The 14,182-nt window shown below is 59.0% G+C and overlaps 1 protein-coding gene across 2 annotated transcripts in view; it reads left to right on the plus strand.

Moving 5' to 3' along the window:
• Positions 1 to 2,369: 2,369 nt before the first annotated feature.
• The window catches only part of PRDM5 (PR/SET domain 5), a 70,660-nt gene continuing 58,847 nt past the window's right edge, over positions 2,370 to 14,182 (plus strand). For both annotated transcript variants that reach the window (XM_045831293.1, XM_045831294.1), the window contains exon 1: positions 2,370 to 2,744. In XM_045831293.1, the coding sequence (XP_045687249.1) occupies positions 2,652 to 2,744 (93 nt within the window). In that variant the 5' untranslated portion in view covers positions 2,370 to 2,651. The remainder of the gene's footprint in view (positions 2,745 to 14,182) is intronic.

Consider the following 14,182-nt stretch of genomic DNA (forward strand, 5'->3'; position numbering starts at 1 on the left):
CATTTTGATTTGGCAAACATGTATCTGTTTTATGTGCTGTAATAGAGATTATCTTTATTGCTGGCCCCCCCGTTGCTGGTAGTGGGTCTTCAGAACACTCCATCAAAAGGACAAAAAGATAAAAAGGACACTGCAGGCTTTGATGAAGTACGCTGTTCGCCCTGTAACAAAATTCCTGGTGGAGATGGTAAAAGATCTGGAAAGTTTCTCAGCTTATTACTTTCAGATTTATCTTTATGAACACACTTGTTTATTTTACCACTTCCGCACGGGTGCAGATGACCACGGCACATTGCGAAAGGTGAGCATTCTCGAGCTGCTAGCTTGTTCCCCAGACACGCGGCAGGCAGCCAGCAGGGAGGCAGGCCAAAGCCCGGGCAGGGCATCTGTGACCGAGGGCTGTGTCAGGCCGAGGCCTCTCTCTCTCGGGCACCAGACGCTGGGGTGACTCCTGTGCCCACACAGTCGCAGCAGAGCATTCGCCTGGGTGGCCAGTGCGGCTTCGGGGCCGGAGCTGAAGGACAGTCCTCTGATAAGGGGCCATGTCCCGGGGAAAGGCCACGGGCCACCCTCTGCTGTGGTTGCAGCTGGGCCTGGCAGAGCTGGCCTGGCCTGGGCTTAGCACGGGGCTAACGGGGCCCCAGAAAGCCACTCAGTCCGGGTTCTCTGAGCCCCGACCATGACCTCAGATCTGGGCTCGCCATCGACTAGCCTGGAAATCCACGCTTAGCCTCGTGTTCACTTGTAATTAATAAATGTTTGCGAACACCTACTCTGTGTTTCAAGGCCATCTAGCTTCCCCCAACCAAACCTTGGGTTCATGTATTTACTCATTTCCCCAGACAGAAGGTCAGGTGACACCTTCAGCAGCGGGCCAGAAGGGCCCAAATGCAGAGGACGGTTGAGGCGTCCATCCTCCCCCGCCCCCCCCCCCGTAAAGCCTCCCCGAAACTCTTTGTTAGAAACGCCCACTTGTTCTACTCTTTGAAATCTCTGAATGTTGCTATTATTGATTTTCTTCATAATGCTTTAAGAGAAAAAAAACACTTTTTCTAAACGTCGATAAATTCTTCTACTCGGGAAATGAGGAACTGTGCGTGTTCCAAAGCGTTCCGTAGCCCTGCGGACACAGGGACCGTCTCCGTGGTGTTTGTGGTGGGAAACAGGAGGACGGGCTCAACACGGAGTCACTCGCGCTAAGGGCTGCAACCCAACCGAGGCTCGACTCAAGGGTTCTGGCTCTCCTGGACATGGATCTTACGCCTGTCAATCACATGGTGTCTGACTGGCCCTCTGAGGTCATCTGCCTGACAGCGGCCGTGCAGCAACCAGCCGGCCACCGTGTGGCCTACACTTCCTTCTCTCGCTCCCTTCTGCCGACGAAAGTCTCCCCTTCTGCCGACGAAAGTCTCCCCTTCTGCAAAGCTCCCCCGAGGCCCCGTCTGCTGGACTGGATGCTGCCTGGTTCACGGATTGTTAAATGAAGCCACTGAGATCTTTCAAAGGCATTCAGTTGAATTTCGTTTTTTCAAGAGAGTGGTTTTTAATTTCTCCAGAATTATTATTTTATTGGTTGATAAGGAGCAGCAAATGTTTACGGAGACATCCATGGTTTCCCAGGGAAGAACCCGGGTAGAAAATGATCAGGAACGTCAAAGGAGCAGAGAGCTCCTGGCTCGCCTGGAGGGAGGGAGGGATCCATCAGCCTTTTAAGTTCCTTCTCGGCACACTACACTAGCTTTACTGAAAGCACTGGAACGAGACTGGTGGCGTTATTTTGTTGCTGCCATGATGGATTCTACCTTTTGAGTGTTCCCTCCCACAGTCCCCTCCCCCACCGCGGTGCGTTTGGAGGTGCGTGAGGTCAGGTGACTTCAAGCAAGAGAGGGCTCAGGAACAGTGTTTTCTCGGGAAACGTCTAACCAGGAGTTGGCACCGTAAAACACACACACACACACACCCCAAAAAGCTGGTTTCTACTCCATTTAAACATGAGAGAGTTCTCCACAAATTCTGAATTCACTTGATATGGATTGGTTGAGGCGGCGGTGTACACCCCCTCTCTCTGAACGTTAAACAGCATTCTTAGGGGTTCCCTAGGACTTCAAACCTCTCAGACAAGCAGGAGAAAACTAAGTTGCAGAAGTCAGATGGGGGAGGGACCCCTACTTCCCGGCGCCCGGGGGCTGTTGCCAGGGGCCTGTCCTTGGCGGAGCTGCCTCGGGTGCCCGGGCTGGGGCTGCGTCAGGCCCGCGTCCCGGGAGTAAAATCCCCGCCTGGCACTCGCGGTGTTTTCGGAGGGGCAGACCCAGCGCTGGGCGGGGCGCGCGGAGGCCGGCGCCGGTGGAGGCCCCGGGTCGCCCCGTTGCGGGCAACGCTCCCGGGCCCGGGTCGGAGCCACCGCTCGGGGCCAATCAGCGCGCGGCGCCCCGCGCCCCTGCCCGGCCGGCCCGCGCCCCCGCCGGGCCAGCGCCGGCAGCCGCGGCTGGGGCCGAGCCAGGGCCGGGGCGAGGAGGGGCCGAGCCGCGGGGGATCCTGGAATCGGCGGGGAGGTGGGGATTCTGGGAGGAGAGCTCCATTTCCTCCTTCCCGCCGCCTCGCCCCTCCGCCGGCACCCCAAATTTCGATGTGCCGCCTCCCGCGGCGGGAGAATGCTGGGCATGTACGTGCCCGACAGGTTCTCTCTGAAGTCGTCCCGCGTGCAGGACGGGATGGGGCTCTACACGGCCCGCAGAGTCGCAAAGGTGGGTGACCCGGCGGCCCGCGCGCCCCGCCCGCCCCGCGCGCCCTCCGCGGGCCCGGGCCGCCGGCTTCTCGCCCGCGGTGTCGGCCGGGCGGCGGGGGCCCGGGAGCCCGGGGCCCGGGTCCAGCAGGGCGGCCTTGCCCGCCAGCCTCCCGGCGGCAGCGCCACGTCAGTGCGGGCCTCGCTCCGCTGCCCGGGCGGGCGGGGGGCGGCACTGCCCGCGGCCCTGCGGCAGGATGTCTGTCCTCCCCGGCAGGAAGTGTCCTTGTGCAGCCTGCTCTGCCCGGGCGCCCGCGCGACCGCGTCTCCGCGAGGGCTTCGCCCGCGCGGCGGGGGTCCCAGGGCGCACGCGCACCCCCTCCTTCCTCGCTTCCTTTGGGATGAACCCACGCGCGGCCCACACCGACCCGAGTCTCGCTCAGACGCCAGGGGTGCTTTCCCTCCTGCGGATTCTGGGAGGTGCCAAGTACACGGTCTTTCTTCTCTGCCTCTGGGTGTTTCTCCGACGAGGTCTCTCCTTCCAGAAACGGAGAGGCAAGTGAGCCGGGCCAGCACATGGCACCGCATACGCGGGTTGGCCTGGGAACACCGAATCTTGAAAGCAAAGGCCCAGGAGGAGCGAGGACTGGAAAATTCCAAACCTTCGGATTCCCAGACCTGTGTGCAGCCGCCTCTCGGGCAGGGTGAGGGTCGGGAGAGCCGCGTGTCCGGAGCGGATGCTTGGTGCCCCTGCGCACCAGGTGCTCCACCTGCGCGGGAGATGCCACCGGCCCCCGCCGCCCCTGAGAACGTTGCAGTTCTCAAGGAGAGACGCAGAAACGGAAGCAGTTCAGGGTCCGATTTCCTGCCCAGCTACTGCGCCAGGCTTCGAACCCGCGGCTCCTGAGTCCGGAGCTCATGTTCTTTCTGGACGGTTCTCTGTCAGCTTCCCAGCGCCCCCACCCCACCCTCTTACCAGATATGTGTGCTAATGGAAGTTGGGGCAAGAGCGGGCTTGTGGGGTGAGGCGTGCTGTCAGGAGGGCCTCGGGTGCCCCCGAGACGCCAGGGTGCGTTCTCCTGGGTGGGAGTCCCCCCACCCTTCACCTCAGAGCAGGAGAACAGGTGGGCGGGGCCGCCGAGGCGCCCCTATTGGCTGCAGCCGCCAGGGCAGGCTTGGAGCCAAGGAACCCACGATCTGGTTCTCCAGTGGGGGGTCGGAAGGACGCTGGGGGGGGGGCGCCCCAGGAGCAAGCAGCTTCTCCGAGTCCGAGGTGCCCCGAGGGGGCGCGGCTGCCACACGAGCGGGTGTTCACGTCGCCGCTCGGCCGGAGCAGGCATGAAAATCTGCTTTTCGTCCTTGCTCGCCAGGTGGGGAAACTCCCGAGCGGACTTCTCTCGAAGCCCTCAGGCCTCAGTGTAAACACTCGGGAGTTAAACACAGTCCCTAAACGTGGCTCTGTTTAATGTTACTACGAGGAACATACTAAAAAGTTGTGTAAATATTACAATGACTGCAACATGCCTATTTTTTTGCCTTATATTATTACGTAGGGTTTTTAGAAATAGCTGGCCAATGTGCTATCTTTTGATACATTGATCGATTCCAAGTTGTTTGTCCGTGTTGTCCACCATGTGGACGTTTTCGCTATTTGGGGGGCATCTCAGAACAGCTCCCCGAGTGGTCAGGGGACTCCCCTCCACTCCCGCAGCCCGGAACACCCACGCCTGTTTTACCTGCCTCTGGGGACCTCAGCGGGTAAACCACCGAGACTGCCCCCCAGGCACCCCGTCTGGACTGCCTTGCCTGGACTTCGGCGAATCTGCAGATGTCTGCAGAAAGTCCAGTGACGGCCTGCGGGTGACACGGGCCCATTTGGATCACGAGACACGGCACGCTGGGCCGGCGGTCTCAGACAGGCTCCCTGAGGCCGGAGGTGACCTCGGAGCCGGCCTCCGCCCCGCTGCCGCCCCGGGCTGAGGGGGGAGCTGAGGCTGGGTTCCGGTTTCAGGTGAACTGAAGGCTGACGCCGAGTGTCCCTGCACCTTTTCCCGTTTGCCTGTGGTTTCTCGGTCCCTCCGTGTGTCCCGAGTGACCTGCCCAGGCCTGCCCTGGTGGTGGAGGGCTCTGGGAGAGGGTTCCGCTGTTCCGGGAAGGACCCTAATTGGAAGGTTTCATATTCTCCGACCAGGGTTTTGAGTAGGTTGCTCTAGATGCATGGGTTCAGAGACTCCCGTCCAGCCCTGTTCTGGGGTGCTGGGCTCTCGCTGCAGACTCCGCCCGCACTGCATTCGCCGCGGTGACCTGGGGTTCCCTTACCCATGGGACCCCGAATCCCGCTGGACACCCACCCCGCTCTGTGCCGAGTGCCCTGGAGCGGGCTCCCCGCTGCAGCATCGCTCAATTCCGGCTCTGCCTCCGTCCGGCCAGGTTCAGGTTCATCGCCGGCTGTCGGTTTCCCTTCCCTCTGACTTTGTCACCCGCGGCGGGCGGGCCCTTTGCCAGGCTCCGGGGTGCAGGGGAGCCAACGGACAAGGTCTCTGTCCACAGGAGCTTGTCCCGAGCGGGGCGATGGGCGGGGCGCAAGCGGAAGAGGGGAGATCTCCAGGCCCGCCGGCACGTGGTGTGAGGGCCGATCGTGCGCGGCACCGTGCGAGGCCGCGGCACTGCGGCGTTCCAGCCGTGTTTCGTCTGGTCGGGGCGGCGGGCACGCGAATGGCCCCCGCGCAGACCGAGGACCAGACCGAGGACGGGAGGTCGTGAGGCGGTGTTGGGATGAGACAGTGGGGAGGCGTCAGAAAACTGGGGGGGGGCGATTTGCAGAGGCCTTATGGAGGGGTTGAGTCTCACGGGGTGACGCTGTTGCCGTGAATACTGTCTTTATTGTCGGGCACGTTAACTGTGCAGGCGTTATTTCCTTTCCCTCCTCTGCTCACGCTGTGAAGGAGGCACCGGGTCATACCCCTGCCCAGCGGGGGCAGCGGGGGCGGCCGGCGTGGGGCGTTGCGTGCGGCCTGGGGGTCACAGAAGGCGTGGCGGACCGGGCGGTGCGGACTGCAGCGGGTCTGCCCGGGCTGGGGGCTCCCGATGCGAGTGGATGGGCCGAGTGGTGTGTGGGCGGGACTGCCGGAGACGGTGCGGGGCGCCCCCCGAAACTGCTGCGCGCAGTCACCTGTCGTGAAGTCTGCGTTTCCCGTTCCCCCGGCCCTGGCGTGCGCGATCTCCTTTCATTGCGCAGCGGACTGGGAAGGTCTGCTCACCACCCCCGACGCACTGATCACTCACTCGCTCCATTGTTACTTCTCGTCCAGTTTTTTGCAACGGTCCCACGTTGACCTTTAACATTTTATCTGCTTTCCAGTCCATTCCTCATTAGTGGGCTAAAACCTTACCTGGTCTTCAGCTATGTTTAGAAGCCTTTTAAGTTGCATATGCTTAGCATAGCTGAGTTGGGTTTTGGTTTTTTTTTTTTTAATGTTTTTTAAAAAAGAACTAAAGACTCAGAGGGAAACGGAAGGAAAGTGAAAAAGGAAACACCTAAGTATCCGTGAAGTCCAATATGACGCCTCCCCCAGGTTTCTGGCCCCCTCGCGCCCCTGGAAGCGGGGACGGCATTGCGGAGGCCCCGGCGCGCCGCGCTGGGTGCGCGCCAGGTCGGGGAACTGCCGGCCGCTGGGCGGGGGTGGGGGTGGGGGGGGTCCTTCCCTCTCCGCCCCCTGCCGCTCTGCCTGCGGAGCTCCCGTGTCCACGACCCCGGGGGGCTGCCTCCCACTGCGCTCGGCCCTGCTCTGGAACAGACGCAGGTCCGGGTTCAAACTTGCCAGACACCCTCGGTGTTTTCCAGGACAAAACGTATAGCACTCAGGGGCGTCACACAGCGCAAACGTATCGCGCTGTGGTTCCGGGTGATGTAAATGGGAATCGGCGGCAGGCTGCTCCCCCCGGAGCCTCCGGAGAGCCCCCTCCCTGGCCCTCATCGGTGTCCCGGACACTGCCCGTTTCCTCTGCTCAGGGTCCCACAGCCGCCGGCCTCTGCCTCCTCCGCGAGGACCCCTGCGGCTAGGCCCGGCCCAGCCAGAAACCTGGGTCCCCACCGGGGTCGCACCGGCAGAGGCCCTTTCATTAGCGCCGTCGGAGGGGACGCGCTCCCTCCCAGGTTCTCAGGGTGTGGGTGGTAGCGCTTTGCCGGGCTGGTACCCGCCCCACCGCAGCAGCGCCGACGCCCAGCCCTGCCTCTCTTAGCGCACGGGAGCATTTCACAGTGACCGCCGCCGGGGCGAGGCCCTGCGTGCCGGTCCCCACGCACTGTGCCCAGGGCAGGTCTCCTGCGGGGCGGGTGCCCTGCCTCCTTCTCTGACGGGTTCTGGTGGTGGTCTCAGCGGCGGTGGTTCTGGTGGTGGTCTCAGCAGCGGGGGTTCAGTGCACATCCTCCGGCTGTGGATGGAGACGCGGAGCCCAGAGCAGCCCCGCGCAGTCTGCCGCAAACCGCCGCCCCCCGGACCCACGCCTTCCCCAATTCCTGCGCCCTACTGCGCAACGGGGCCAGCGTCTGCATTGGGGCCTTGTGGCTACAGACGGGGTCAGGTAAAGGCTCAGGGAACGACACCTGACATACAGGTTTACATTCGAGCTTTGGAAAATACCGCAAGCTCAACAAGACGCAGGTTGGACGGGGTCAGAGAAACACGGGGGAGAGGAACCCTGAGAGGAAGAGGAAGTAGGCGCTCGGAGGAAGAGCTGCGTGGCGCACCCATGTGCGTGTGGGCCAGAAGGCAGGCTCTGCGGAGCGAGGCCGGCCAGTCTGAAGGTGACTCTGGGGAAGACACGAGGGAGTTCTGCGCCGGGGCGGGACTTCTGCCCGCGGGGGTTTGCTCGGGTCTCCCGGCGGCTGATGATAACTAATCTGGAGACGCCAGCGGAGGGGAAGCTGTGTCCCCAGCCAGGCCTGCCAGGGGGGCTGTCTCCTCTGGGCCCCAAGGTGGTGACTCCATCCAGCTTTGCTCGTCCCGGGGTTATCACAGATAAAAACAACAACAACAAAAAACGGTACCACTAATCCACCTAAACTAAGGTTTCCCGGGAAACTTCCCAGTTTGTTTATTTGTGATAAGAGCAGCTACAGTTAATTCTTTGAGCAAATATTTGTGGAGCCGCTGTCTTGTTTGGCACTGGGCTGCCTGCTAGGGACACAGGGTGAGGAGGGGGTGACAGTCACTGGCTGTGTCTCACGGTTTGAATCTAAGTCCCGCAGCGAGCCTGCGCGGGGGGGGGGGCGGCGCGATGGCTGTCCGTGTTTCACCAGTGGGGGCTGCTGCGCAGGGAGGTAGTGTGGGCAGTGAGAGACTTAGTCAGGATGGGGACTGAGACCGTTCCACAGACCCTCTCCGCTAAAAAACAAAACAAAACAAAGCCCTAAGACTTTTCTTACACCAATAAGAACCTGTCCCACTCACTCAAACGCTTTTAAAACATTATTTTCCAAAAATGAGACAAGAGTCCACTCACTCCACCATCTGGCATTTCTCATGTAAGAGTGTCTGCTGGAAGTCCCTGCAAGTAATCTTCTCTGCTTGAATTTGTTCCTTTTAATGGCTGCATGTATTTCTGGGCTGTGGGTGGTGCCGTCATTTTCATGTATTCGGGTCCTGTTTTGCACGGTTATTCAAGGCGTCTTCATCACCGAGACCCGTCCTGGCCGTTGGGAAGACGCTGGTGACCCAAACAGAGACCCCGGTTCTGTGAGCCGGTGTCCCGGCGAGGGCAGGCAGAGGCACACAGGGACTGCGTGGCCGAGTGCTGTGCCGTGCTGAGACGTGGGCAGCGCCGTGGAGGAAGGGAGACGTGGAGCTGGGCCCGGCCGGCCTGGCGCAGAGCGTGGGTGCGCATGCGGGGTGCTCGAGTGAGCAGGGGGCCCGGCCGGTGCTCCCCACGCAGGGAGATCTGGGCAGTGACCTGCAGGATGGTCGAGGGGAAGGAGCTGGACACATTTCTAGGGGAGAGTGTTCTCGGTGGCAGCCAGAGCAGGGGCTCCCGGGTGGGAGCTGGCCTGTTGCGTCCAGACAAGGAGGCCAGGGAGGCCGGAATGGGCTGAGCCGGGGGCCGAGTCCAGGGAGCAGGCTGGCGGGTCGGTGAAGGGAAGGGTGCCAGCAGCCCTATCTCTTAGGCCCTTCAGGCCCCTGCAACGACATTGGCTTTCCGTGGGGTGAAGGGGGGGCCACTCGCTGTGGGCCTCGGGGCAGAGGAGCCGTTCCTGCTCTGGCTGGAGTTTACGGAGCCCTCGCCTGCTGTTGGGGACGGGTGGGCCCAGGGCGAGTGTGCGGCCTGGCACACTCGTCAGGGTTCTCCCGCGGTCACCCACGTGAGAGGTGGCGGCGGCCTGGACCAGGACGGTGGCGGTGCGTGTGGACGATGGTGACGGAATGTGCTGCAGGGGGCGAAGGAGAGGGAAGGACCAAGAGCATTCTGAGGATTTCAGCTCGAGACGTGGGCAGGGCTGGAGGGTCCCGTTCATTCCTCTGCCCCCTGGAGTTCCGGGCTGGAACCTGGGGCCCCCCCTGCACCCCGCTGCCCGTGCGCGAGAGGAGCAGTGGTTTTGCTTGTGAGAAGCAGGCAGTCCAGGGAAACGGTGGGGCAGGCAGGTCACCGTGGGCCCAGACTCTCTCCTTCCTCATAGCTCTCCTGCACGTCCCATCTCCTATCCCTTCCATCCGTGATGCATCTCTTTAAGAGTAATTCTGGTACCTGAGCATCTGGACTTCTCTTCCCTGGCTTCTCCCATAGCGGCTGAGAGTAACAGAGACAACGGTGGTACCCTAACCCGGGGAATTACCTTCTCCCCGTGACAAGAGGTTGGCAGATGGGCTTGACTATCAGTTCAGCGACTCAAAATGTCAGGGCGGAAGACTTTGCAATTCTCCTGGCCTCAGAATGGCTGCCGTAGCTCCAGCTCTCATGCTCGTACTCCAGGTGGGGAGAAAGAAGAAGTAACCAAGACACACCAGCCGACCCAGCACTCATAGAAGAGCTTTTGTGGTTTCTGCTTCTTAGCTCTCCTCCCTGTCTAAACGGCGGGGGCGGGGGTGGTAAATGTAATTTTTCTACCTGGTCCCATCAGTGCCCTCAACAAGGTGGGCCTTCCGGGACTCAGGAGAGTGCAGGCGGATGGATACAGGGATCCATGCCCCTGCCGGGCGGTCGCAGCAGGGAAAGAAGGCTGGATGTTTTTCAGAACTGCACTCTGTGGAAGGCTTAATTGCCTCACAGGAGTGTGTGCGCGTGCAGTAGTTTAACATTGAAATATAATTATGTTCCAGGTGGGAGCTCCAGGCCCCCTCTGTGAAAAATCATCGTCTCACACGTAAATGATTCAGCTGCAGATTGAGTTCACTCTAATGTGTTTCGGCTATGTGCATACACATTTTTTTATTTGCCGAACCGTTTCAGGGTAAATTACAGACTTTATGACAATTGACTCCTCAATAGTTCAGCATAAGGGCATTCTCCTCAATAGCCATAATATCATTTTCACATCCAACCAAAATAACAAGCAATTTCCTAATGTTGCCTAATTCCAGCCCATATTCAGATTGCTCCAATTACCTCCAAAATGTTTTCAAAGCAGTTTGTTTTCGAACCCGGATCCAATCAAGGTCCACCTATTACCTGTGGGCATGTATGTCTATTACATCTGTCTTAGCAGCCTCCCGGTTTCCGGTCCTTCTCTCTCTCTCCTCCCGCCCCCCTTCCTCCCTCCTTCTCTTTCCACCCAGACCCCTAAGTTCTAGAGGTGAGGAGACTGAGGCGCAGACACCCGTGATGGCCCAGGTCACAGACAACTAACGGCAGTGGGGGAGGGGATTCAGACCCCGGAAGCCCCCGCTTGTGCGGTCCCTGCCCTCCTGAGGGGTAGATCTTGCTTTCAACTTCTTACCGATTATATTAAGCAAAACAACAGAGAATGGCCCACATGTTTGCCATCACACATTTTATAAAAGTTATTGTCTAGCCCGGTGGGTGGCAAATTGGGTGGATAATTATCTGCTTTGTTCGGAAACAGCAGAAGAAGAGCACCCCTGTGGGCTGGGCTTGGGTTGGTCCCAGCGGTGCATTTGACTGGGACGGCGTGGTGTCTGCAGGTTGGTTTCGTCTCGCAGGTGCATTGTGTGGGACCTGCACGGAGTTTTGAAACGTTGGAACTCCTTTCCAATAGAGAAAGGTAGGGGCTTCACCTACACACTCGAGTCAGCAGCATCTGTAAGATGTTTGCAGCTGTCTGGCGACATTCAGCTGTGGAAAAACTGTGGGGGTGGGCGTGCCCTCCCCACGCGCCTCCTGGCCTCTGCCCGACCTGCCCTCGGCACAGTTGCTCTCGGGGCCTGAGGTTGCTCCCTGCCCAGCCCCGGAAGCGCTGGAGATGGTGGCCCTTGAGACAGTTAGAAGCGAAGAACTTTAAGAGGGCTCTTGGGTGAGGTCACCCAGGGCTCTTGGGTGAAGGCCATGCTGATCGTGCAGCACACGGGGACAGCAGGAAGGTGGGAGCGGCGGCCGAGTCCTGCGGCTGCTGCGGGGTCTTCAGCCACTGGGTCGCAGAAGGTGAAGCCGGACATGGCAGAGGGCAGCTGGGAGGTTTTGCCGTTTTCAAGAAGCTAGTCTGAGACATTGGTTTTCTTCCTATTATTAGCATTGCTTATGAACCCCACCTTAGGTGTTTAATGTGCTCAGGCATATGTATATAATTTATGTTGTAACGAATCATAAACATTTTCATTTTTGTAGGTTGAAAATGGTCAGATATTGACAATTTCATATGGTCCAACTAAAAGAAAAAAATAATTGTATATAATATATCTTTATTTTATATAATTACATATATTTTATATATTACTTGAGGTCTGTCCAGAATGCATCCAGCCATGTGATATGAAAAATAGAGACATTTATTGAAGAAGATACAAGAAACATTATACATGGGACAATGACACTTCAGTCCCCTTCAAAGTAGGCACCTTGGGACCTCCCACAGCTCTTCCAGTCACCTTCAGCTGCCCCTTCATATGGTGGTATTTTCCTGAATCTCATTGACGGTCTGAAATCTCTTCCTTTTCAAAGGTGATTTGAGTTTTGGGAAAAGCCAGAAGTCTCAGGACGCCAAATCTGGGCCGTAGCGGGGCTGAGTCACCGGATGATGTGATGTTTCCCTGAAAAACCACATGCAACATGAGGCATGAGCCGGCACGTTGTCGTGATGAAGCTGCTGATCACCAGCTGCCCATAGCTGCGGCCTTCTGAATCACCCAAATAGTTTCTGTGGAGGAATGTTCGAGTTTAACACAAAATCTGATGCAGACTCATGGCTCTACTAGTTCAGTCATTTTGAGTGTGACAGCCACACAGTGCACATGCTCACTCAACGGCATCTACCGCCCCCACTGACTAGTACAGTGAAGTCATCAGTGTTCACACATGTGCATTCCAGTACACCCTCCTTGGCTGCCAGGTGACATCGATGTCACGCAAACCGTTCACGTTATATTAACAATGGCTGGACTTTTTTCTAGACCGACCTTGTATTGTAACATGCCTGTGTTACCCAAACTGGTTTGAAGCCCCTTAGACAGCAGAGGCTTACACCGAGGCTAGAGTTTCCGTAGGAAGAGGTTAGTGAACGAAGCAGTGCATACAGCGAACTTACAACAATAAGAAAGTGCCGTCCCTGGCAGGGCGGCTCAGTGGGTTGGAGTGCTGTCCTGTGCGCCAAAGCTGTGGGTTCGATCTCCAGGCGGGGTGCATACAGAAGGCAACCGATTGACGTCTCTCTCTCTCTCTCTCCCTTCCTTTCTCTCTAAAAATTAATTTTTTAAAAAAGTACTGCTTGTGCAGTGGAAGCCACAGTGACCACTAAAGAGTTAGCGCGGGGGCGGGTAGCAGGTGCGGGGTCCTCAGGGGAAGCTTCAGAGGGAGGGTGGGTCTGCTGGGCTTAAAGTCTTCCTTTGAAGCCGCACATCAACAAGCCGCTTTGATGGTCCACAGCGTCTCTGACCACCAGCACTGCGGGTGGACGCCGAGCTGACCGCTCACGTTTTTGTCATCTCGCAGCCACAGAAGCTCATGTGCCCTTGATCAGATTGTCCTGACGCCGTCACAAGTGGGCGGAGGGCCATCTCCTCGCATCCAGAGAGCTAAATAGTCTCAGATGTTTCCTTCCCCTGTGTTCGCTTTTCTGTCCATGTCTTTCCAGCGGGGATGGCAGCCTGTTGGTGAGTGGTGAAATGAAGTGACTTGGCCAAACCTTGTATTTTGAGAACAAGTGGTTAAAATCGAGCAGACAATATGGGAGTGCATGGTGCAGAGTAGGGGTAGTGCTGTTTCACAGAATTTCCGTCTCAGCTTCACACGCGTGTGTTCCTGCGTGTCCGCATGGATGTGCTCACCTGAGAGGCACGGTGCGTGTCTGGCTGTGGGCCGAGGAGGAGAACCGACAGCCGTGTCTGTCGCAGTGTGGGTTCCCGATGGAGGGGTTGAGTAGCGAGTCTCTCCAGTCCGTTTCCGAGTCTTATTGTGAACAGTCAGACTGCACGTCCTTTCCGGCATTTGTTGGGGCTGCCTTCCTCTTCAGGCCTTTGTGGGACTGGCCGGTTCATTGTTCCCCCCCAGATCCGTACCGACGGTCCTGGGTAGCTCAGCTGCACCGGGAAGTGTGTGTGTACACTGATGACCGCCGTCTGCCGTGGCTGGTCAAGGCCGAGCATGTGGCCAAGCGGGGCGAACAGCTGCACTACGTGCATTCACACGACACCCTCACGTTTGTCCCCAAAACACCCGTTTTGGGTCTGTCTCCAGACTGGCTCTGTCCTCGGTTTCTCCCCTCAGTTCCCCTGTCCCTGTGCTCACCGCCCACTGTGGACGGGCCCCTGGCCGGTGCGGTCATCGGCCAGCGTGTTGCGTGGCGGCCCGGGGACGGTGCCGGAGCCCTCGGCTGAGAAGAGACCGCAGGTGCCCAGGCCTTTTTCTGGCCTTCATCGGGTGACGGAAGCCCTCGGAGTCCCCGCTCCCTTCCCTGCTAGACGGGGACGTGCTCACGTGCCGTCACTTGGCGGGTGGCGCACAGCAGGTCAGGAGGCGTTAGTTCCCTTCCTCGCCTTTCCGTCCTGCGCAGCCAGTCAGCTCTGGGAAGGTCCCCTCCCCAGGGGAAGTCCTCCTGGGGGGGACAAGTCTCCTTTATCGGGGCATCCCTGGGCTGTCGTGCCCACAGAGGAGCGATGCGGAGTGTCCGCTGTCAGCGTGGAGTGGCCGGGACGTGCGGCTCTGAGACCTGCGCCCTGAGCTCCGTGCCAGCGCCTGTGTGCTGCTGTAAATAGCAGCGTCCCCGTGCTGGGCCGTCAGGGTCAGAGTCTCGACTGGAAGGGTCTCTGTGGCATTTCCCGCCCCCGAGGTGACACCAAGGACGGGGTCCTCCGGCTC

The sequence above is a fragment of the Phyllostomus hastatus genome, unplaced genomic scaffold (assembly GCF_019186645.2).
Source record: "Phyllostomus hastatus isolate PE091 unplaced genomic scaffold, TTU_PhHast_1.1 phas_contig_159, whole genome shotgun sequence".
Classification (NCBI taxonomy): domain Eukaryota; kingdom Metazoa; phylum Chordata; class Mammalia; order Chiroptera; family Phyllostomidae; genus Phyllostomus; species Phyllostomus hastatus.